The sequence below is a fragment of the Ovis canadensis genome, chromosome 24 (genome assembly GCF_042477335.2).
Source record: "Ovis canadensis isolate MfBH-ARS-UI-01 breed Bighorn chromosome 24, ARS-UI_OviCan_v2, whole genome shotgun sequence".
Classification (NCBI taxonomy): Eukaryota; Metazoa; Chordata; class Mammalia; order Artiodactyla; family Bovidae; genus Ovis; species Ovis canadensis.
Window position 1 is genome coordinate 37,838,934 of NC_091268.1, and position 18,880 is coordinate 37,857,813.

Genomic DNA, 18,880 nt, shown 5'->3' on the forward strand with positions numbered 1-18,880 from the left:
AGGGAGGCACTATCAACACAATAGGTGTCCAGCCAATCGGCCTCATTTTGCTCCAATCCCCCATCCACTCTTCCCAGGTTATTTCAATCCTGGGAAAGAAGTGCTTTCCAGTCACTAGAAGAGGGATTTCCCTGGAAGGTAATGAATGGCTCTGCCTCCTGCACTGAGCCTGTGGGGCTGAGATACTGAGAGTTGGCCTACAAGTGTCTAAGTGTCGCTAGACAAGTGTCTCCAGACAAGAAAAAGAATCAGGACTGGTAAGAGCAAAGGAAGAACCCAGCCCCTGGAACATTCGATGAGAGAGAACCAGTCTGGGAGGTCTCTGGGTCCCCTGGGGGCGGGTCTCACTGCTGAGACCTTGCTCTTGACCCTTTAAAACTTCTACGTTCACAGTTAAGACTTTCAGCTGTCACATCCACAAGTCTTTTTTTTTTAATTAAAAAAATTTTTTTGACATGTGAGATCTCAGTTTCCCTGACCAGGGACGGAACCCACGCCTCCTACAGTAGAAGCGCAGACTCCGAACCACCGGACTGTCAGGGAAGTCCCCCATCCATAGTTCTCTGTAGTTAAGTGACAAATGAAAACATGCACACACACAATCCACAGTTTTGCCTGCAAGAATGATAGTTTTCATATAAACCACAGAATATATTTAATTCAAATTAAACATGAAACTAGAATAACGTTCGGTCCTTATCAAGTAGCAATTACATTGTTTAAAAAAAAAAAAAAAAGAACAGTACATTTCTGTCTACATTCTGGCAACCCAACAAGGCACAAGGCGATCCAGTTTGCTGAGGTGACGGATCCAGCAGTCACCCCCAATGCTCGTGGTTCTGAGGGGTCGGGGAGACACAGACCATACTTCATACAAAATGATTCTGCAGCATGTCTGAAGGAGAGGAAACTCCCTTGTGATAGATGAGAAGGAAAGTCCAAGCAGCAGGAAGTAGGTGAGCATAATGGATGTACTTCATTAAATAGAGTGTTAATGCAAGGCTCTTTGTTCATTCCAAGTTGCCGGTGGTGCTGCCTGTGTGAACAACAGGGACAAAAGCTTCCAACACGTGTCTCGGCAATGATACACCTTCCACTGTTGGTATCTCTCTTAAAAAAAAAAAAAAAAAAAATTTTTTTTTTTGGCATGATTCTTTCCCATGTAAAAAAAGCCAACTTCTTCAAGACACAGGTCATCCAGCTTTAAGTGTCAGCCTCTGCTCTCTCCTGGGGCTGTGAGAAGGCCAAGTCCAGCATGGTGAGGCCTTTCTTTTTCCCCTTCACTGAAAGCTTCTCACTGTTTGGTCTATGAAGATTAATATCTGCCTGCCCCTGCTCCACTCGCCAGGGTGGAAGGGGTCAAGGGTGGGGCATGGCTTTCTTCACAGGGCAGTGCTTTCTGTATCATTGTCCATATCCAACAGAATGCGGCCAGGCAGGTCTTTGCTGGCTGAGTCTGATTGCATTTCAGGAAAGATGCTGCGAAGCGGTTCTGAAACCCTAGAATTGGTGTCTGGACAAAAACATGAGGAGACATGGTATCAATGGTGTGGAAATGCCCAAGAGGCCACCGAGGTTCTCTGAGAAGAAGAGAAGCTGGAGAGTTTGAGAGTCAGCCCATGCACGCACACTCCCCCTACTACAGGCACCATTAGCCCTAAGAAGTTGAGTCAAGCCTTGGAGACCCCAGGGACAGCCATGTGGCACAGACCACCTGGCTCTGGTCCTTTCTGGAAGCCCACGGCAATCCTCAGAGATGCAACCCTGGAAGGATCTGCTTGCTGTGACTGAGGAAGAGAGACCTTATTCCTACCAATAACTCTAAGGCATTAACTGAAATCTGCTGACAACATCTGGGCTGTGGGAAGGGCTGAGCTTCACTGGAAAGGGTTCCCTCTTCTGAGGCTGGTGAGTTTCCTCCTGTTATTAATGAATGCTGTGCCCTCAACCTCGGCATTAGTGACATGTGGGGCCAGATCACCCTGGGTGTGGGGCTGTCTTATGCACTGTAGGATGCTGAGCAGCAGCATCTCTGCCCTTAACCCGTGAGACACTAATGGCACACAACTCTTCTTCCCACAGCTGACAACCAAAGATATCTCTGCTGGTGCTAAGTCGCTTCAGTCATGTCCGACTCTGTGCAACCCCATAGACGGCAGCCCACCAGGCTCCTCCGTCCCTGGGATTCTCCAGGCAAGAACACTGGAGCAGGTTGCCATTTCCTTCTCCAATGCATGAAAGTGAAAAGTGAAAGTGAAGTCACTCAGTCATTTCCGACTCTTCACGACCCCATGGTCTGCAGCCTACCAGGCTCCTCGTCCATGGGATTCTCCAGGCAAGAGTACTGGAGTGGGGTGCCAGTGCCTTCTCTAGTCACTGACAAATGTCCCTGGGAAGGGGGTGGGAGCACACAATCACCCCTGGCTAACAATCACTGAGGCAGAGCACCAAATATCCTACAAATATTAATTTTCACATCTATTTCTAATACTTGTACAAGCGTGCTAAATTGCTTCAGTCATGTCCGACTCTGTGCAACCCTGTGGACTGTAGCTCACCAGGCTCCTCTGTCCATGGGACTCTCCAGGCAAGAATCCTGGAGTGGGTTGCCATGCTCTCCTTCAGGGGATTTCCTGACCCAGGGATTAAACCCGTGTCTCTAACATCTCCTGCATCCGCAGGTGGGTTCTTTACCATTAGCACCACCTGGGAAGCCCATTTCTAATACTTATATACCTCCAATTCCTTTTTCGTGTCTTATTACATTGGCTGGAACTCCTTCAGCGAGATGGCAAATACATGGTCCTCAAGCCATGATTGCTCACAAGACACCTGAACCAATCACAGCCCTCTTCCTAGTGAGATGGTGAGTCTCAGACTCCTTCATCATGACCAAATACTTGTTCAGCACCTACCACATTCTAGCTGTGAGGATCCAATAGTGAACAAGTCAGACACAGCTTTAGCTGAAGCCCATGGCTAAGTTGGAGAGACAGGCCTTCTGGTCTTGAAAACTTTGGTTTCTCTAGTAGATGTGAATTCTAGCAAAAGATGAGCCTTGTTAGGGATTTTAGGGCAGTGGAAGAGAGGCGGGAGATGTTCAGATGTGCTGTCGTTTCCTTTTGCCAGGTTAGAGCTAGTCATGTAGGGAGCAGGGAGGGGACCAGAGTGGTGGTGGGGGGCTGTGCTGGGGTTTTCCTGTTATGCTTAGAGCTGCTTTTCTGTACTGGCTGCGGTACAGTCTACCCTTGCTGGAAGCTGCTTTCAACAGTACTAAAACAGTACTAAACAGTATTTCAACAGTACTGAACAGTACTAAACAGTATCTCAACAGTACTGAACAGTACTAAACAGTATTTCAACAGTACTGAACAGTACTTCCGTTTTAGCCGCTCCTGATCCACATAGGCAGAACTGGCAAAAGCAGTTGTATCCTGGGAAGCTCACTTCTTTGAGACTCCTGCTCTGACACATCCCTACAGCTCTGAGGTGCGAGATCTACTTACTCCCTGGGGTGTCCCTTTTCTCTCAGTCACTCCTGGGTTGGCAGACCATCCCTTGAGATTTGCTGTGCACCATAACTCAGGTAAATATCCGAATTTATGGAGGTGCCAAGGTGTCAAAGAGTTGAGGTGCTGCGTGTCATTTCAGATAGCTCAGGCCTTACGATAATTGTAAGTCAGCTGAGTGGTGCTGCACTGCACTGTCTAAAGGAACAGGTGAGGGTGGTCTATGTACACAGAATACAGACTGTCTCAGATTTGTCCTCAGCAGAATGAAAGTCGATGAGGGCAGGGACCATGTCTCTCCGACTTACAGTGCATCCTTAGTGCTCACAACAGTGATGAGTTAATAGCAGACATTCAATAAATGTTGTAGCTGTTTGTCTGTCTGTCTGTCTAGACAGAAGAATAGACAAAGTCATCTAGTCCAGCCATCTTTCTAATCCTCTTTGCTGACAGCCTCATGTAAAGAAGTAGGCATGTCTTGAAGACAACACTGATACAAGAAACTCATTGCACATTCAACCCCTTTACCATTATCCTAACCCAACAAGACAGATGGGACAATCAGCCAGTGCCGCTTCTTGGCTCATAGACTTTACATAGAAATACGGAACTGACATGCATGATGCCGAGGGGGTATGCATATGAGTTAGATTTCTACTGATAAGTATCTCTATTTACATGTAAATGTAACACCTATCAGTAACAGATCCTTTTCAGAGTACAAACTTGTTATTTTTCTTCTTTTTCTTTTTTTAACATCACAAATAATTTCTGGACTTGACTTTTCTGAGTTTTTCTATTTATGATGAACACATATTACTTACATACTTAGAAGAAAAATGTGTGGTGGGACATAGGGGAAATTCCTTTACTTCACCCTGCTTGGTTTGCCTGAGGTTGGTGGATTTCCCCCGTCTCCCTTTTATATGAACCATTTCTTGAAAGAAAACAACAAATCTGTTTACACACAAAAAGCAGTAAGAATCATGGCATGTGTGCAGAGCCAGCTTTCAGAAAGAGCCAGATCTTTATCCCAGTGGCCGAAGCTACTGAGCAGCTACTACTTTCCAGGTGTTGTGCTGAGTGCGCCACACACTCGCAATGAACCCTCGTGAAATCACCCCAAGGTGGCACTGGCGCCACCATAAGACAAGCAAGGGGGAGTCTGGGCCGGGGCTGGGTTCTCTGATCCAGGGGACACAGCCAGCACCGGAAGGAGGGGCTAAGCCAGACCGGCTGGGCTCTGGAGCCTGGTTCTTAATATTCAGAAGGCCTCTCCGCCTCCCCAGAGGAGTCTGGATGCCCCTGGAGAGAGAAGACAGCACCTGAGCAGATAATGGCTTGAGGCTTAGACTTTGGCTCATTTTAGTGACTTAAAGTGTCACTAGTGTCTTTAGTGACTTGAAGACTTTTGGCTCATTATTTGCAAAGAAGATAAAGGGTCTTTTGCCTATAGGAGCCCTTCAATGTTTTTTAAAAAAACATCTCCAAAACTTTCTGGCTGTGGATTTACGCAAGGCATCATTTTTCATTATACCCACACTCCAAGATGGGCTGGTTTGAGATTGAGCATATTTCTTGGAGTTAAGTTCATATGAAAAGTATTATAAGAAGGCTGAGCAAGAGGGCCAAGTCACAGCCTCTGCTTGCTGGTAGAAGGCCATGTGGTTCACCATTGCTCTGGGGCTCTGACTAACATACCCTGGATCCTCCAATTCCACGAACAGAGGAGCCTGGTGGGCTACAGTCCATGGGGTTTCAAAGAGTCGGACACGACTGAGATACTGAGCGCACACACACGCGCGTCTAAGAGTGGGCCTTCTGAGGGTGGGAACCGGCATTCTACAGTTTAGGGTATGGCCCTAGAAAGTTTGTCACTTCAACAATATTTAGTATGTGATTTAGGTGGTAAACCTACCCTTCAGAAAGGCCAAGGTTATTCTGATAGCCACTTTGACACGTTAAGGGATCCGAACACAAACCTGAAATTAAACATTTCAGGCACAAGTGCAGGGTGAATCACCCCTCAATCATTAAACCCTTCTCTAAGCTAGAGTCTGAGGGGATGACTTCCTTATAATCCTCATCAGTTTTCTAGGGCTGGGAGAGGCTTACTCATCTGTAAGCAACTTTGAGTCAACTCTCTTATTTCAGTCAAAGGAGAGCGCCTGTTCCAGTCTCACTGGATGTTTATCTTGACGTGATCCTGACATCCATTTATTAAAAATAAAATGCAACTAGAAGCAGAAGCCACTTACATGTCCAACTGTGAGCAATAAAACCTCTGCTTAATGAAATATCATGCAGTCATTGAAAAACTACATCGTAACATGGGAAATAGCATATCATATAAAGTTATAAAAATTATATAATACAAGAAAGAGCACACGATGTAAAGTAAAATAAAAACAGAAAATCAAACTCTGTATATGCCAAACAATTATGATCATGCATCCCTTTGCCTTTTAGGAAAAAAAAACTAGAAGGAAAAAATAAAATATGAATAGTGGACTTCTTCAATTATGGAAGAGTGATTTCTTATTGCTTCTAATTTCCCAATTTGCTTTAGTATCCATATTTATTTATTTTTTAAATATATTACTTTTTTGAAAAGTTTTTTTTTTTTTTTTTTTACTGTGGACCATTTTTATGGTTTTTATTGAATTTGTTACAATATTGCTTGTTTTGTGTTTTGGTTTTTTGGCCACAAGGCCTATGGCATCTTAGCTCCCCAGCCAGGGATCGAACCTGCACCCCCTACATTGGAAGGTGAATTCTCAACCACTGGACCACAAGGGAAGTCCCAATACGTTACTTACGTGCTATTAAAAAAATGCTTAATTTTAAAAAGCAAAAGCTATGAGAACCAGCAAAATGTCGAGTGTTGGATGACTACTATTGCGACTCGTTCTACCACTGTGCAGTGGATGAATGATTTACTAAATTAACTTTCAGGCTCACTAAATTAAGAATATCTTCTACTCCATTCCTGCACAGGGAGCTCCGCTCAGGGCTCTCTGATGACCTACAGGGGTGGTGGGTGGTGGAAGGGAGGCTCAAGACAGAGGGGATATATGTATACATATAATTGATTCATGCTCTTGTACAGCAGAAACTAACACAACATTGTAAAGCAATTATACTCCAATTAAAAAAATATATATATCTATATCTTCTAGTCCAGAGCACTGTCTTTTCAACCCACTACCAAGTGGCACATTGGGATCAAAATACGGACGCCTGGGCTCCAGACCTGACCTGTCTGGATCTGGGCATGTGAGTCTTTAAAATGGTGACATACGAATCTAATACCTAACTCTGATTATCTATTTTTTCTCGATAAAAGTGATAATAAATAGCTACCACTGACTCAGACCCCCTGTATATTAAGAACTGTAGGATCCTTTTCTTATTGTATCTGCTGTAACGCCTTGGATAGTTACTCTTGCAAATGTCACCATTTTACAGATCCAGGTGATGCGGGGCTGTCGTTACACAGAAAGCTGAAATTCAGATTCAGACAGGTCTGATTCTAGTGTGTTTTTTCACTACCTCTCAAGCCTGCCCGGTACAGAAAAGACTAGGAGTTGAGGAGGTGACAAGGCCAGCCCGGTGATGTGGGTGTGTACTTGGCAGCAAGCATGAACAAAGCCAGCCTCCCTTAGTACATGCACTGTTAGTGGGGGTGCGAGCAGGCAGGGTTAGAGTGAACGGTTAACATCAGGCATTAGTGCGCAAACATGATCATCAAGGAGCGACAATGCTTTGGCCAATCAGGTGCCTTTTCCTTACCATTAAATATTCCAATTTCAGTTCTTACTGAATATGGCAGGTCATACATCTAAATTATTTAATGAAATGTTTAGATTAGAACACTCTAAAATCTATTACTTTAAAAACAGCAAGATGTAAACTCTTCTCCTTGCAAAGCTAAAATCCTACTGCTCTTCTTTCTTCTTACTGCTTTCTAGAGTAACAGTTAAGAAGAGATTCAGAATGACAGCAGAATTCCTCCTTCCTCTGGTACTGAGCTGCAAGAAATTGACTGCCAAACCTGTTTGGTATCAGTAATCTCCCCTGAGAGCTTATCTTAATCCCCAGGCCATAAATCAGGTTTTAAGATTAAATGCTCTCAGCGAATAACCTGTTTTCAGGAATTCGTCTGTCTAGAGTTTTTTGAAGTGAAAACATGATTTCATAATAAAGGACTGCCTGTCTAGGGAAGTTACAACATTTTCTTCTTCTTGAAAAACCCAATGACTGTATTCCAGATTGGTTAACAGCAGCATGATCAACACAAGCATATTCATAAATTCTAAATGCTGGCCTTTTATGTACTTCTAATGGCAATTCAGGGGATTTGAAGAAACTAAACATTAATTCTTTAAGACAAAGATATGGTGACCTGGAATTTCTTGAGTTAGGAGAATTCAAAGTACAGATTGATTTTACAATATTTAGCTAATATCCTAGGAAAAGTATTTATAATATCAAATTTCACTTATCTGACAGTTGTTAAAGTACAGAACATTACAGTGTCATAGCACATCAATAAAATAAGTTTCTGGAATAAAAACACCCGGATAACAATGGTATTGAAGAGCAGATACAATTCTGATGGTAGTCTTTCCTCCAAAGAAAAGGGAAGATCTGGAAATAAAATTCTGATGTCTCACAAGAATTAAAGTGCTAAAAGGCTCAGCCTTAATTAGGGTTTAGTCTTTTCACTCTGTGATTTCCACACCCAACTGGGTAACTGCAGACTTCTGGGTTCATTACCCAGGAGTCAGGAAGGTGGAATAAGACCTGAGCCCTCCACTGGTTGTAAAGATTGAGTTCTTGTTTTCCGATTCTGGTTTTTACAGAAAGTCTTCCTCAGGCCAAAGCTGGGAAAACTCTAAGTAGCCCACTGAAGGCTTAAGGCTCAGATCAGCTGAGTAGAACTGAGTTGCACACACAATGAGAGCCTTATGCCGTCCAAGCGTGGACCTAAAGGCTAGATTCAGATGAGCCTCACAGTACCTTTCAAAAAGCTCATGTGGTTTAAGAAAGCAAAATGTAAGCATGCCAGAATGCAAAGAAATTTAGTGTGGGATCTTTGGAGAAAGAATTTTTTTGGAGGGGATGGGGGATCCTGAGAATTTCAAACACCAAATTAAGAAGCTCCATGCAGTTAATTAAAAATTAAAGCTCAAGACATAAGGGACACCATTTTCTGGGCTAACTGCACCCCAGTCCTCTTTGGTTGGATGCTGAGGAGCCAATCAATGACAGGGAAATCACGCTGAGCAGAGCAGACGCTTGGGAAAAGCTTACCAAAAAGAAAGGAAACATTTCTTAGTATTCTTATCTGAGCAGCTTGAAATTGGGCTTGAGATCTATTGACACCTACATCTCGAATTTGGAGCACTGCAGCTCAAAGTGCTTCTGATATAAACAAGAGTGATGTCTACCCACTAGAGAATGGATGGCAGGGGGTCGGATGGCTGCTCTTGAGCACAAAGTCAAAAGCACGTATACAAAACATGGCTAAGCAGGAGCATTTGGGGCTGCGGGCAAGCTGCTTGGGGAGGGTTACAGACCTTACTCCTGGAAACCTTCCCCACCTGTGAGGGCGCTAGGAAGGGCATCTATTGGGAAACAAACAAACAAACAAACCAATGTGGCTTTGTTTTTGTTTTTTAAATAAAAGCTGAGGTGTCATCAGAAAAAAAAAAGCTCACAATTTATAACACATGCAAATCACGCAATATATTCCTGGGGGGGGGGGTAAGTTATCAAGAGAGAGACTAGTCGGTTAACCCTCATCACTTAGGGTGGGATGTATCCTTTGCTCCTTTTTAGCAGAGATGTCATTCAGCATGACTGGAGGGCCCAGAGGTATATTTCACCTACTTCTCTAAAAACAGTTCCACTTAGGAAAACGTAAAACTAGGCTGTTCTAAGAAATTATTCAAAGCTCCTAATTACCATTTTTAAAAACATTTTAAAAAAATCCATCCATCTCATCCTTAAACAGTAAATTAGAGCACTTGGGATGGAAATTTTAAAAAAATCACAACTAAATAAACGGTCATGATCCAGACTGCCAATAAAAAATATCCCATGAGAGAGGTAAAATCTGTACAATCATCAACACCTAAAACAGGTTTCCATAGAATTAAAAGGAAACCTCGATTCTTCTGTTCTTTGCCATTAAAGGCTGGGATTCTCATGCGTCTCAAATCTCCCTGCTGAGAGCATCCAGGTTAGCACAAAACATATTTTTAAAGATTATACCTGAAATGCTTCACTTACTCTAAATTACTATTAAAAAGAAAACAAGCATTTTAACGAGGAGTTCACTAAGAAACGAATATCATGCTCGAGGTGAACAATACCTTCCACCTGGACTAGGTCGTTTATACCTAGAAAATGTAAATAGAGATGGTTCTCAAACATAGTGACCCTGTACATCAGGGGCTGGCAAACCTGAGGGCCAGGTAGTAACTCGGAAGGCTCTGGGAGTACACGACTTTCCAAAGGACGACACAACTCTACTGTTTTAGCACAGAAGTGGCTAGAAAGAACATGTCAACAAATGGAAGGCTTTATTTATAAAAACAAGCCGGGGGCCAGATTTGGCCCGCAGTCCTGGTTTGCAAACCCCTGATGTAAAATCGAAGCCTAAATGAAGGAGAATAGTAAAAAAGCAAGGCAGAGTTGGCACAGGGAACTGTCTGAATCCTTTTCCCACTTACCTGTGACTATTTTGGAGGCGGTGGGAGCTGCGATGCTGAGGTTGCCATCCCCGGCGTGCGCGCCGGGAGGATGAGGGGGCGGGGGCACGTTGGGCCGGTTCCTTGGCTTTGGTACTGGTCTCGGTCTCGGTAAGGTTCCCGCGTGTGGCTGTGCGGTCTCGGGGTTACTCACCGCCTGGCCGGGGTTCTGTTTTCCGAGGGGCGGAGTGCTGGGGGGCGTCGGAGTCTGGGGAGGGGTGTGGGACGACTGCTCGAGTCCAGGCTCACCGGGCGCCCCAGGCGCCGGTGGGCCCTGGCTGCTAGGCTTGGTGAGCGCCGATGGCGAGGCGGCCTGCGTCGGGGGCTGCGGCGGCGGGTGGCTGGGGGCTTGGATCGGAGGCAGGCTGCTGGAGTACCTCCGTGGCGCCGAGAGCTGCGAGGTGGTGCAGGGCTGGCCCGGGGCCTGGCCTGGGGGCTGGGTCGGGGGAGAAGGGCTGCGGGTGGACGGCTTTGGCGACAGGCTGGGTGGGTGCTGAGATGCTCCTGGAGAACTCTGGCCCCCGGGATGGCTGGGAGGCGGGTTTCCTGGTTTTGGGGGTGCTGGAGCAGGTTTTTTAACAGCTGCGCAAAGGAAAAACATCTCTCAGGAAGCGGAGTGCTGGGATGGCCAACGCCCCCTGGACCAGGGTATCGAGCTTAACCTCACCAGGTAAGCCAGGTTGAGATCCGGACCTGCCCCCACTCCCAACCCCATGTCAGCCAGGGGCACCCCACCTCCGTCGTCCTCCTCGCCCAACCCCACAGTCTCAGCCTAACCATGAGAAAAGCATCTGACAATCGCAAACTGACAGGCTGTCTTCAAAATGCCAGGGCTCCCCAGAACTGTCTAGGCCATGGAAAACTAAGGGAAGACTAAGAAACTATCAGTCTAGAAAACGGTAAGGAGAGGTGATGTTGACTAAATGCTGCATGCTGTCCTGGGGGGTGAGGGAGGGGACAAGCTGGGGTCAAAAAAAGGGCCAGTAGAGGAAAAACTGGTGAGATCTGAACAAAATACAGAGTTTGGTTAGTAGTAACGTACCAGAGTTGGTTTCACAGCCGTGATAAAGTACCCTGGTGATGGGAGATGTTAGCCATAGGGGAAAGTGAGTGAGAAGTGCACCGGAACTGGGACTACCTTTGTAACTTTTCTGTAAATCTAAAATTATTCCAAAATAAAAAGGCTATTTTTTTAAAAAAGTACATTGTACACATATAGGTCTTTAAAAACCTGTCATTTAAAAAGCTGAATGATTAGAAAACTCAGTTAACAGAGACTGACCCACTTATACGAAGTCAAGCACTGACTCTCTGCGACCCCATGGACTATAGCCTGCCAGGCTTCTCCATCCACGGAATTTTCCAGGCAAGAATACTGGAGTGGGTTGCCATTTCCTTCTCCAAGAACAGCTAAGGGGGTCTCTAAGCATGACTGGGCCACCTGTATGTAATCATGGACCCCTTGCCCTGAGATATAATCTCCTAGAGGGCATGATATTTTTTAATTATTAACAGAAATTCTACAAATTCCAGAATCATCTGTGCTAATACATATATTCTAGATAAAAGTATAAATCTGGATGATCGCCTTGGATTCAGTTTCAAGAGCTGAATTTCATCACTCTACTCCCTACATCAGCTGAGATCAGTATGACTGGGGGTGGGAATTTAGTACCAAGGATGGCAGGGTAGGAGAAAAAAACAAGTCTGGAGCTGGTGTGGTGTTGGGAGAAATGGGTGGAAAGGAGAACTTTAGCATTTTTTTCAAATTCTGCTGAGATCCTTCTAATCCTGCAAGAAAGGAAGAGGGAAACAAAGGGAAGAAATGAAGGTGTATCATTCACCTAATACGTGACTGGCACCAAGTTAGGCCCTTTACATAGACTGTCTCATTTAAGTCTCATAAGCTCACTGTAAGACAGGCATTATCATATCCATTTCATGTGCCGAAAACCGAGGCTCAGAGAGGTCAAGTGTTTGTAAAAGTTCACACAGCCAGTACAGAGCAGAGCAGAGCAGAGGCTCACACCATGTCCTGTGGCCTCCTTGGACTCTTTTTCTCTCTCTTCTTCCTTCCTACACTGCCTAGCTCCCTGCTCATAAGGTCCAGAATTCAGGAATAAAAAAGGAATAAAGTCTGCTCTGCTGGCCTGATAGAACTTTTGACCTTGGAAATAAGAAGATCTTCTCCCATAAGAAACAACCAACCCACTGACAAAGGAATCTGGAACATTAGCTGCACTCTGGTTATCATAAGCAACTTAAAAAGAAAAATTTCCAGCATTCTGTTCCAAACAATATTAACTACAAATCCATGCTGATTAAAAGATCATTCCTGACATTTAAGGGTGTAGAGGGAATCAGGAGAGAAAGCATGACAGCAGCATGACAAGGTCCAAGTGCAGCATGGAGGCCAGGCTGGGAGGAAGGCAGGCCTCGTCTAAGCCCACCATGCAGGTGCTGGAAGGCTGAGTCAGGGTAGGTGGACGGTGCGCAAAGGCTCAGACTCTTCTTGTGAGGAAACCTGAGATCTATGACGCAGGAAAAACTCCTGAAGGGGCTATGAAGGAATCTCAACCTCGATTCCAGGGCTATACCTGGAATCCAGGAAGAAAAGACCTAACTTCCCTCGAGCATCAGTTAGGATGCAGACAAAGATGACGGTGGCTTACAGGAGAGCCTCTGTAAGGTTTTTTAATAGCAAAACTGTTATTTATTCTGTTTCCCCAGTCCTGGTTACAGAGATGATAATACAAGAAAATGAACCCAGAAATATACTCTTTGCCCATTTTTAAATGGGATATTCTGTTTTGCTATTGAACTGTATGAGTTTCTTATATATCTTGGATATTAACCTCTTGTGATTGTGGTAATAACTTCCCAGTGTATATATGTATTAAATCATCACACTGTACACCTTAAAAAAATAACTGCAATGTGGGATTCTGGATTGATACTGGGACAGAAAGAGAACTGTACTGGAAAAACTGGGGAAATGTGGTCAAAGCCTGAAGTTTAGCTAATAAGACCATTTCAGTGTTATTTCCTGATGCCTATAGTTGTTCTATAAAAATATAAAAATTTAAGAGAGGTTCAGTGACGACTATGTGCACATGTTCTACACTATCTCTGGAACTCTCCTTCAAGTCTACAGTTATATCAAATTTAATATTAAAAAATATATGTCATTTTATATTGAAGATCATCCATACTCCAATAAATGCAGTTTGGAATTAAGACATAGAGCGCCCTGGTTCACATGGAATTTAATTGACTTTAGAAACATTTTCAGTGAACCATGTCTCTTTGTAGACCAGTTTCTCAGCCTCAGCATTACCGACATGTGGAGCTAAATGGTTCTGTGTTGCGGGGGGCTGTCTCGCACATGGTAGGATGTTTATCAGCATCTTGGTCCTCCACACACTAGATGCCAATACCGCTCCCCTCCCTGGCTGTGACAAGCAAGAAGTCTCCAGACATTGCCAAATGTCCCAGATGGTGGGAGGAGAGCAAAATCATCCCAAGATCTGAATCGTTCAAGCTTCTCTAACTCCCAGACCATACATATTTGAGTATCCTCTCTGTAACAGGCACGGGACCAGGACTAGGAATATAGGAGTGCGTGAGACAGGCCAAATCCCAGTTCTGTGAGCTACGAGGGGAGACTAGCAATACGTTAAAAGACAAATTAAAGAATTCCAGATGGAGAAAAAGGCTCTGAAAGAAACAGAGTGGTGTGATAAGAGAATGGCTTGTGTGAGCGGTGGTCCTCAGCTCAGACTGGGTGGTCAGCGAGGGTCACTGGGGAGGTCTTTGAGCTAAGGCCTGAAGCATGGAGGGAACAGACAGCACAGAAGTAACTCTGTATCTGTACCACCAACTGATCTTCAACAGGGTACCAAGAATACACAATGGTAAAAGGATAGTTTTTTCAACAGACGATGCTGGCAAAACTGGATACTCACAGGTGAAAGAACAAAATGGCACCCTTATCTTACACGAAACACAGAGGTCAACTCAAAATGGATCGAAGACTTAAATGCAAGACCTGAAACTGTAAAACTCTTTGAAGAAAACACAAGGGGGAAGCTTCATAACACTGCTGTTGGCAGTGGTTTCATGGATATGACATCAAATGCATAGGCAACAAAAGCAAAAATAGATGTGTGGGATTATATCAAACCACTAAGCTCTGGTAAAGCAACTAAAGAAACAGCTGACAGAATGAAAAGGCAACTTACAGAATGGGAGAAAAATGTCAAAATCATGTATCTGCAAAGGTGTTAATTCCCCAGATATAAAAAGAACTCCTACAACTCAACAGCAATATAAGTAATAACCTGATTTTAAAATAGACTCAAGACTTGAATAGGCATTTCTCTAAAGATGACATAAAAATGGCCAAAAGACATATGAAAAGGTGCTCAACATTGTAACAATCAGGAAAATGCAAATCAATACCAAAACGACATATTACCTCACACCTGTTAGAATGGCTGATATCAAAAAAACAAGAGACAACAAGCGTTGGTGAGAATATGGAAAAACTGGAACTCTTATACATTATTGGTGGGAATGTAGAGAGGTATAGCCATTATGGAAAACAGAATGGAGTCTCCTAAAAAAATTAAAAATAAAACTACCACATTGATTCAAGAATCTCACTTCTGAGTATTTACCCAAAAGAACTGAAATCAGGATTTTGAAGAGACTGTTTGTACATCCATGTCCACTGAAGCATGATTCACAATAGCCAGGATGTGGAAACAATCTATTGCCCATTGATGGATAACTGGATTCTTTTTTTCTTTACAGAAAAATGGTCATTTTTACTGAGGAGGTGAAAAGGTATTTCTTAGTACAATTAATTTTTATCTCAATTTTATGATGAACAGGATATCAGCCCTTTAAGAGGCTCCTGATTTTTTAAATTTAGTATTCAGTATATTGGATATGGATCTCCTATACTTCATTGCATCTTCTATACTATACATCAAAACTTACTTCCAAATTTTTTTCCTACTACACTGAGAAGGGATGACTGGATTTTTAAAGTTGGTATATACATAAAATGGAATATTATTTAGCATCAAAAAGTAGGAAATTCTGTCACATGTAACAGCACAGATGAGCCTTAAAGACATGATGCGAAGTGAAACAAGCTAATCACAGGACAGATTCTGATTCAACTTACATGAGGTATCAAGAATAGTCAAACTCTTGGGACCAGGAGTGGGATGGGATTTGCCAGGGGCTGGGGGCAGGAGTAAAGATGGGGAGTGATGGAGAGCTGGTATTCAACAGGCATAAGGTATCAATCATGTTAGGCAGCTTCTGGAGATCTCTTGTATATCACTGTGCCTACAGTACAGGATTGTATTATGCACTGAAGAGTGCAGTACTATCTATTATACACAAATATTTAAGAGGGTAGATCTCATGTGCTCCTACTCCAATAAAATGAAAAAGAAGGAACCATGTGAAGATGTGGGACAGAATGTTCTGGAAGAGATCACATGTGCAGAAGCTCTAAAGAGGGTATAAGCTTAGTGTATCTGAGGAACAGAGAGTGGACCAGTGAGGCTGAAGTCAGTAAGGGGACAGGGGAAGAGCTGGGCTCAGAGGGCCCAACCTAGACCACATGGCCAGGCCATGCAGGGTGCCTGGTGGGAGGTCTGCATGGAAGGTATGGAGAGTTCCAGCCAGGATGATGCACTCAGCTTTGTGGCTTAAAGCCATCCCCGTCCTGACGGGCATTATGCTGAGCAAAATAGGTCAGAAAGACAAATCCTGTATGGTATCTCTTCTACATGGAATCTAAGATACAACGGAGTGGTGAACAGAACAAAAGCAGCAGACTCAAAGATACACAGAACAAACCAGTGGTTACCACTAGGGAGAGGGATGCGGGCAGGGGCAAGAAAGGGGTACGGAGAAAAGGGGGTGTTATTACGGGATTATATGAAATCACGTGTGCAAAACTTTTGAAAAACTGTAAAGCACTACAGAATTTAAAGAACTTTTCATTAAAAAAAAAACACAACAAGCCATGTCCCTGCCTGCGGAGGTGAGGACCACAGCGGCACAGGCGGGAGCAGGTCAGATTACACGGGGATGGGGACCCAGAGGCCCAGAGCCCAGTCCAGAGAGCCTGGGGGCTCCAGGCCCAGGAAGCCTGGCTGGGACAGAGGCTGTGGTTCCGAAAACAGAGCGAGGGCTTGGAATACCAGGTTCCTGGAAAACGGGGAGCATTTCTGGAGAAACGACTGTCTCTCAGGCTTGGTAGCTCAAGCATATTCTGAAAGATCTGCTCGCCTGCTCCCCATTTTTCCACTTCCCTTAAGGATTCTTCCCCTTAACGACTGGTATTTCTGCTTGCCACTTTACAACAGATGTGGAACCATCAGCCGGAGAGCTTCTCAGCCTGACCACTACGCTGACCCAGGGAGGTGTGCGTGTCCCTCCCCAAGAGCACGAGTGAAGGCGGCGGGGACTCACCTCGGCGCACGGTGTGAGGGCTCGGACCGGCGGAATTGTGCGCAGGGCCCACAGAGAGCTGATGGGAGCCGGCAGCTGCCTGGGCCTGGCTTGGGCCGGGGGCCGCCTGACTGCTGTTCCTCCCGGGCGCAGGGGCAGCCGCAGAGTCCTTGGGCTTTGGAGGACTACGGGGAGCAGAAGCCACGTTAGATGTCAAGCATCCCCAGCCAGAAAAGCTAAAGATGCTATAAAGTACGGGATTCCCACTAGTTTTCCCCATGGCAGGCAAGGAGGCGGTCTGAATTTTTAAATAGCTCACTCAGGGTCTCTGAAGCTGGTATCTATTTGGTGCCAGTCAGGACCACAGATTTTGAGATTCATGACACCAGATGGTCTTCCAACTACTCTGTCACTTAAAAATCACGAGAGGCCATTTTGCAGCAATCGATAAGAAATTTCAAGTTCTAATGAGCCTGTACTTAAATTGGGCAACATTTAAAGACATGAAAGGGTTTTTGGACTTCAAAATAATGCCATTTTGACATACACGTTGGACAAAACTAAGCAAATGCAGTAGCAAAACGCTAATGCTACACTAAATCATCAAGTGCTCAAATATTATCAATAATCTGGCCTGCAGGAAAGAGAAACTCTGAGAGGCTAAATGATTACTCAAGGTCCAGGGTGGGTTAACAGTGGCGTAGAGATCAGACCTGAGGTTCCACTAATCCCTGGCTCAGAACTTTGTATACTGAACCTTACAGCTACAGTTGTCAAGGTAAATGCCACTGATGAGATGTACCCCAAGATACCCACAGAGCACAAAAAACAAACAGCAAATTGATGACGGAGATCCTATTTGTCCTTCTGCGGTGAAGACTAATTTCTGTCTTAAATAAAATATTTTGCCTGATTAAAACAAATTGAACGCTTCAGGTAAACAAAAATGTGTGAGTCTGCTAAGACTTTTTCTCCAAGCAAAAGATTTAGGCCCAAATGAATACCTGTGTGGCAGCAGTTATGGACAGGCCAAGGTGGAGCTTACAATGTGTGTTTGAAGCACCAGGGAGTTTGAAGCCTTCGTTATGTTTAACTAGAAAGTATATTTCCTTCAATTATGGTGGTAGAAAGGAATGTAGGAATGCACAGAGCCCTCAGAGTTCAGATATGAGAATTTAATGAAATTCTCATTTCATTACGCTTTGCACATGACAAACAGTCTCTCCCCACCAAAGGAGAAGACCTGAGGGAGCTCCCCCAAGGTAAAGTCACCTCTGGGCAGGAAAAAAGTGCACGATCCACAGGCCATCCTTGTTTTATCTTTTATTTTACTTGATATGTGACCGTTCAGTGCTTTATAGGTGGCCGAGGTAGACCAAATACAATAAAAATGTTAGCATGTACAAGAGGGGCTCATCTTTTATAGCAGCCACCAGCTCTGAACCACCCAACATACCACCTCAAGTGGCCTCTCGTGGTCATCTGCCCAGGTCAGAGTGGAGAACTGAATTCACGCCAATTCAGTAAACATCTCCAGGTAAAAGGTGTTTTTCCTTAAAGCTGCTATAAATTCACACTCCACTCCAGGTGGCTAATCAAAAGGTGAAGTAACAAAAGAGCCTCCAAAGAAAATCTACCATCATTTTCTACTTTATACTCATGTATCACCTCCTCTACAAGACTTAAAGTCAGGGGGCTGGGGGATGCTCAGTATAGTGGCCAGCACATATTACTCAGTACTCAGTTATTCAGTACATTGGACGGATGGATGAATGGATGAGTGAAGGAATGCGAGGAATATAATTATCTTACTAACTTGTTACATTCCAACATTCACTAGTCAGCATTCTGGATGACAACAAGCAAATGCCACGTGAACGAGTACACGTCAAACAGGTAAGAGAGGCTTATGACTGTGAGACACTTATTGGCGTCTAGCTTCCCAACCCTAAAGCAGTTTGGTAAAGAATGCAAACAAATGTTGCTTTCTTTTGAAAACAGGAAAGGAAGCAAGCAGTTTGCAGTCTTTTTTTTCCATCCTTTGCCAAGAGGAGGAGGGAAGGCAAAGATGGTTCATGCCGTGCCAAGTGATCCTTGGGGCATGGAGGCCATGCCCACAGGCCAGCACCTGCAAGA

The 18,880-nt window shown here is 44.3% G+C and overlaps 1 protein-coding gene across 8 annotated transcripts in view; it reads right to left on the reverse strand.

Annotated features, from left to right (window-relative positions):
• Positions 1 to 627: 627 nt before the first annotated feature.
• The window catches only part of ARHGAP17 (Rho GTPase activating protein 17), a 97,664-nt gene continuing 79,411 nt past the window's right edge, over positions 628 to 18,880 (reverse strand). For 2 of the 8 annotated variants that reach the window (XR_011252708.1, XR_011252707.1), the window contains 5 exons: positions 16,766 to 16,929; positions 10,250 to 10,849; positions 9,092 to 9,139; positions 7,302 to 7,350; positions 628 to 1,513 (listed from right to left, as the gene is read on the reverse strand). Coding sequence is in view for 6 of the 8 variants with exons in the window: in XM_069570378.1 (XP_069426479.1) it covers positions 1,383 to 1,513; positions 10,250 to 10,849; positions 16,766 to 16,929 (895 nt within the window). In the remaining 2 variants the exon portion in view is untranslated. The remainder of the gene's footprint in view (positions 1,514 to 7,301; positions 7,351 to 9,091; positions 9,140 to 10,249; positions 10,850 to 16,765; positions 16,930 to 18,880) is intronic. The other 6 variants (XM_069570380.1, XM_069570377.1, XM_069570379.1 and 3 more) reach the window with 3 other exon arrangements.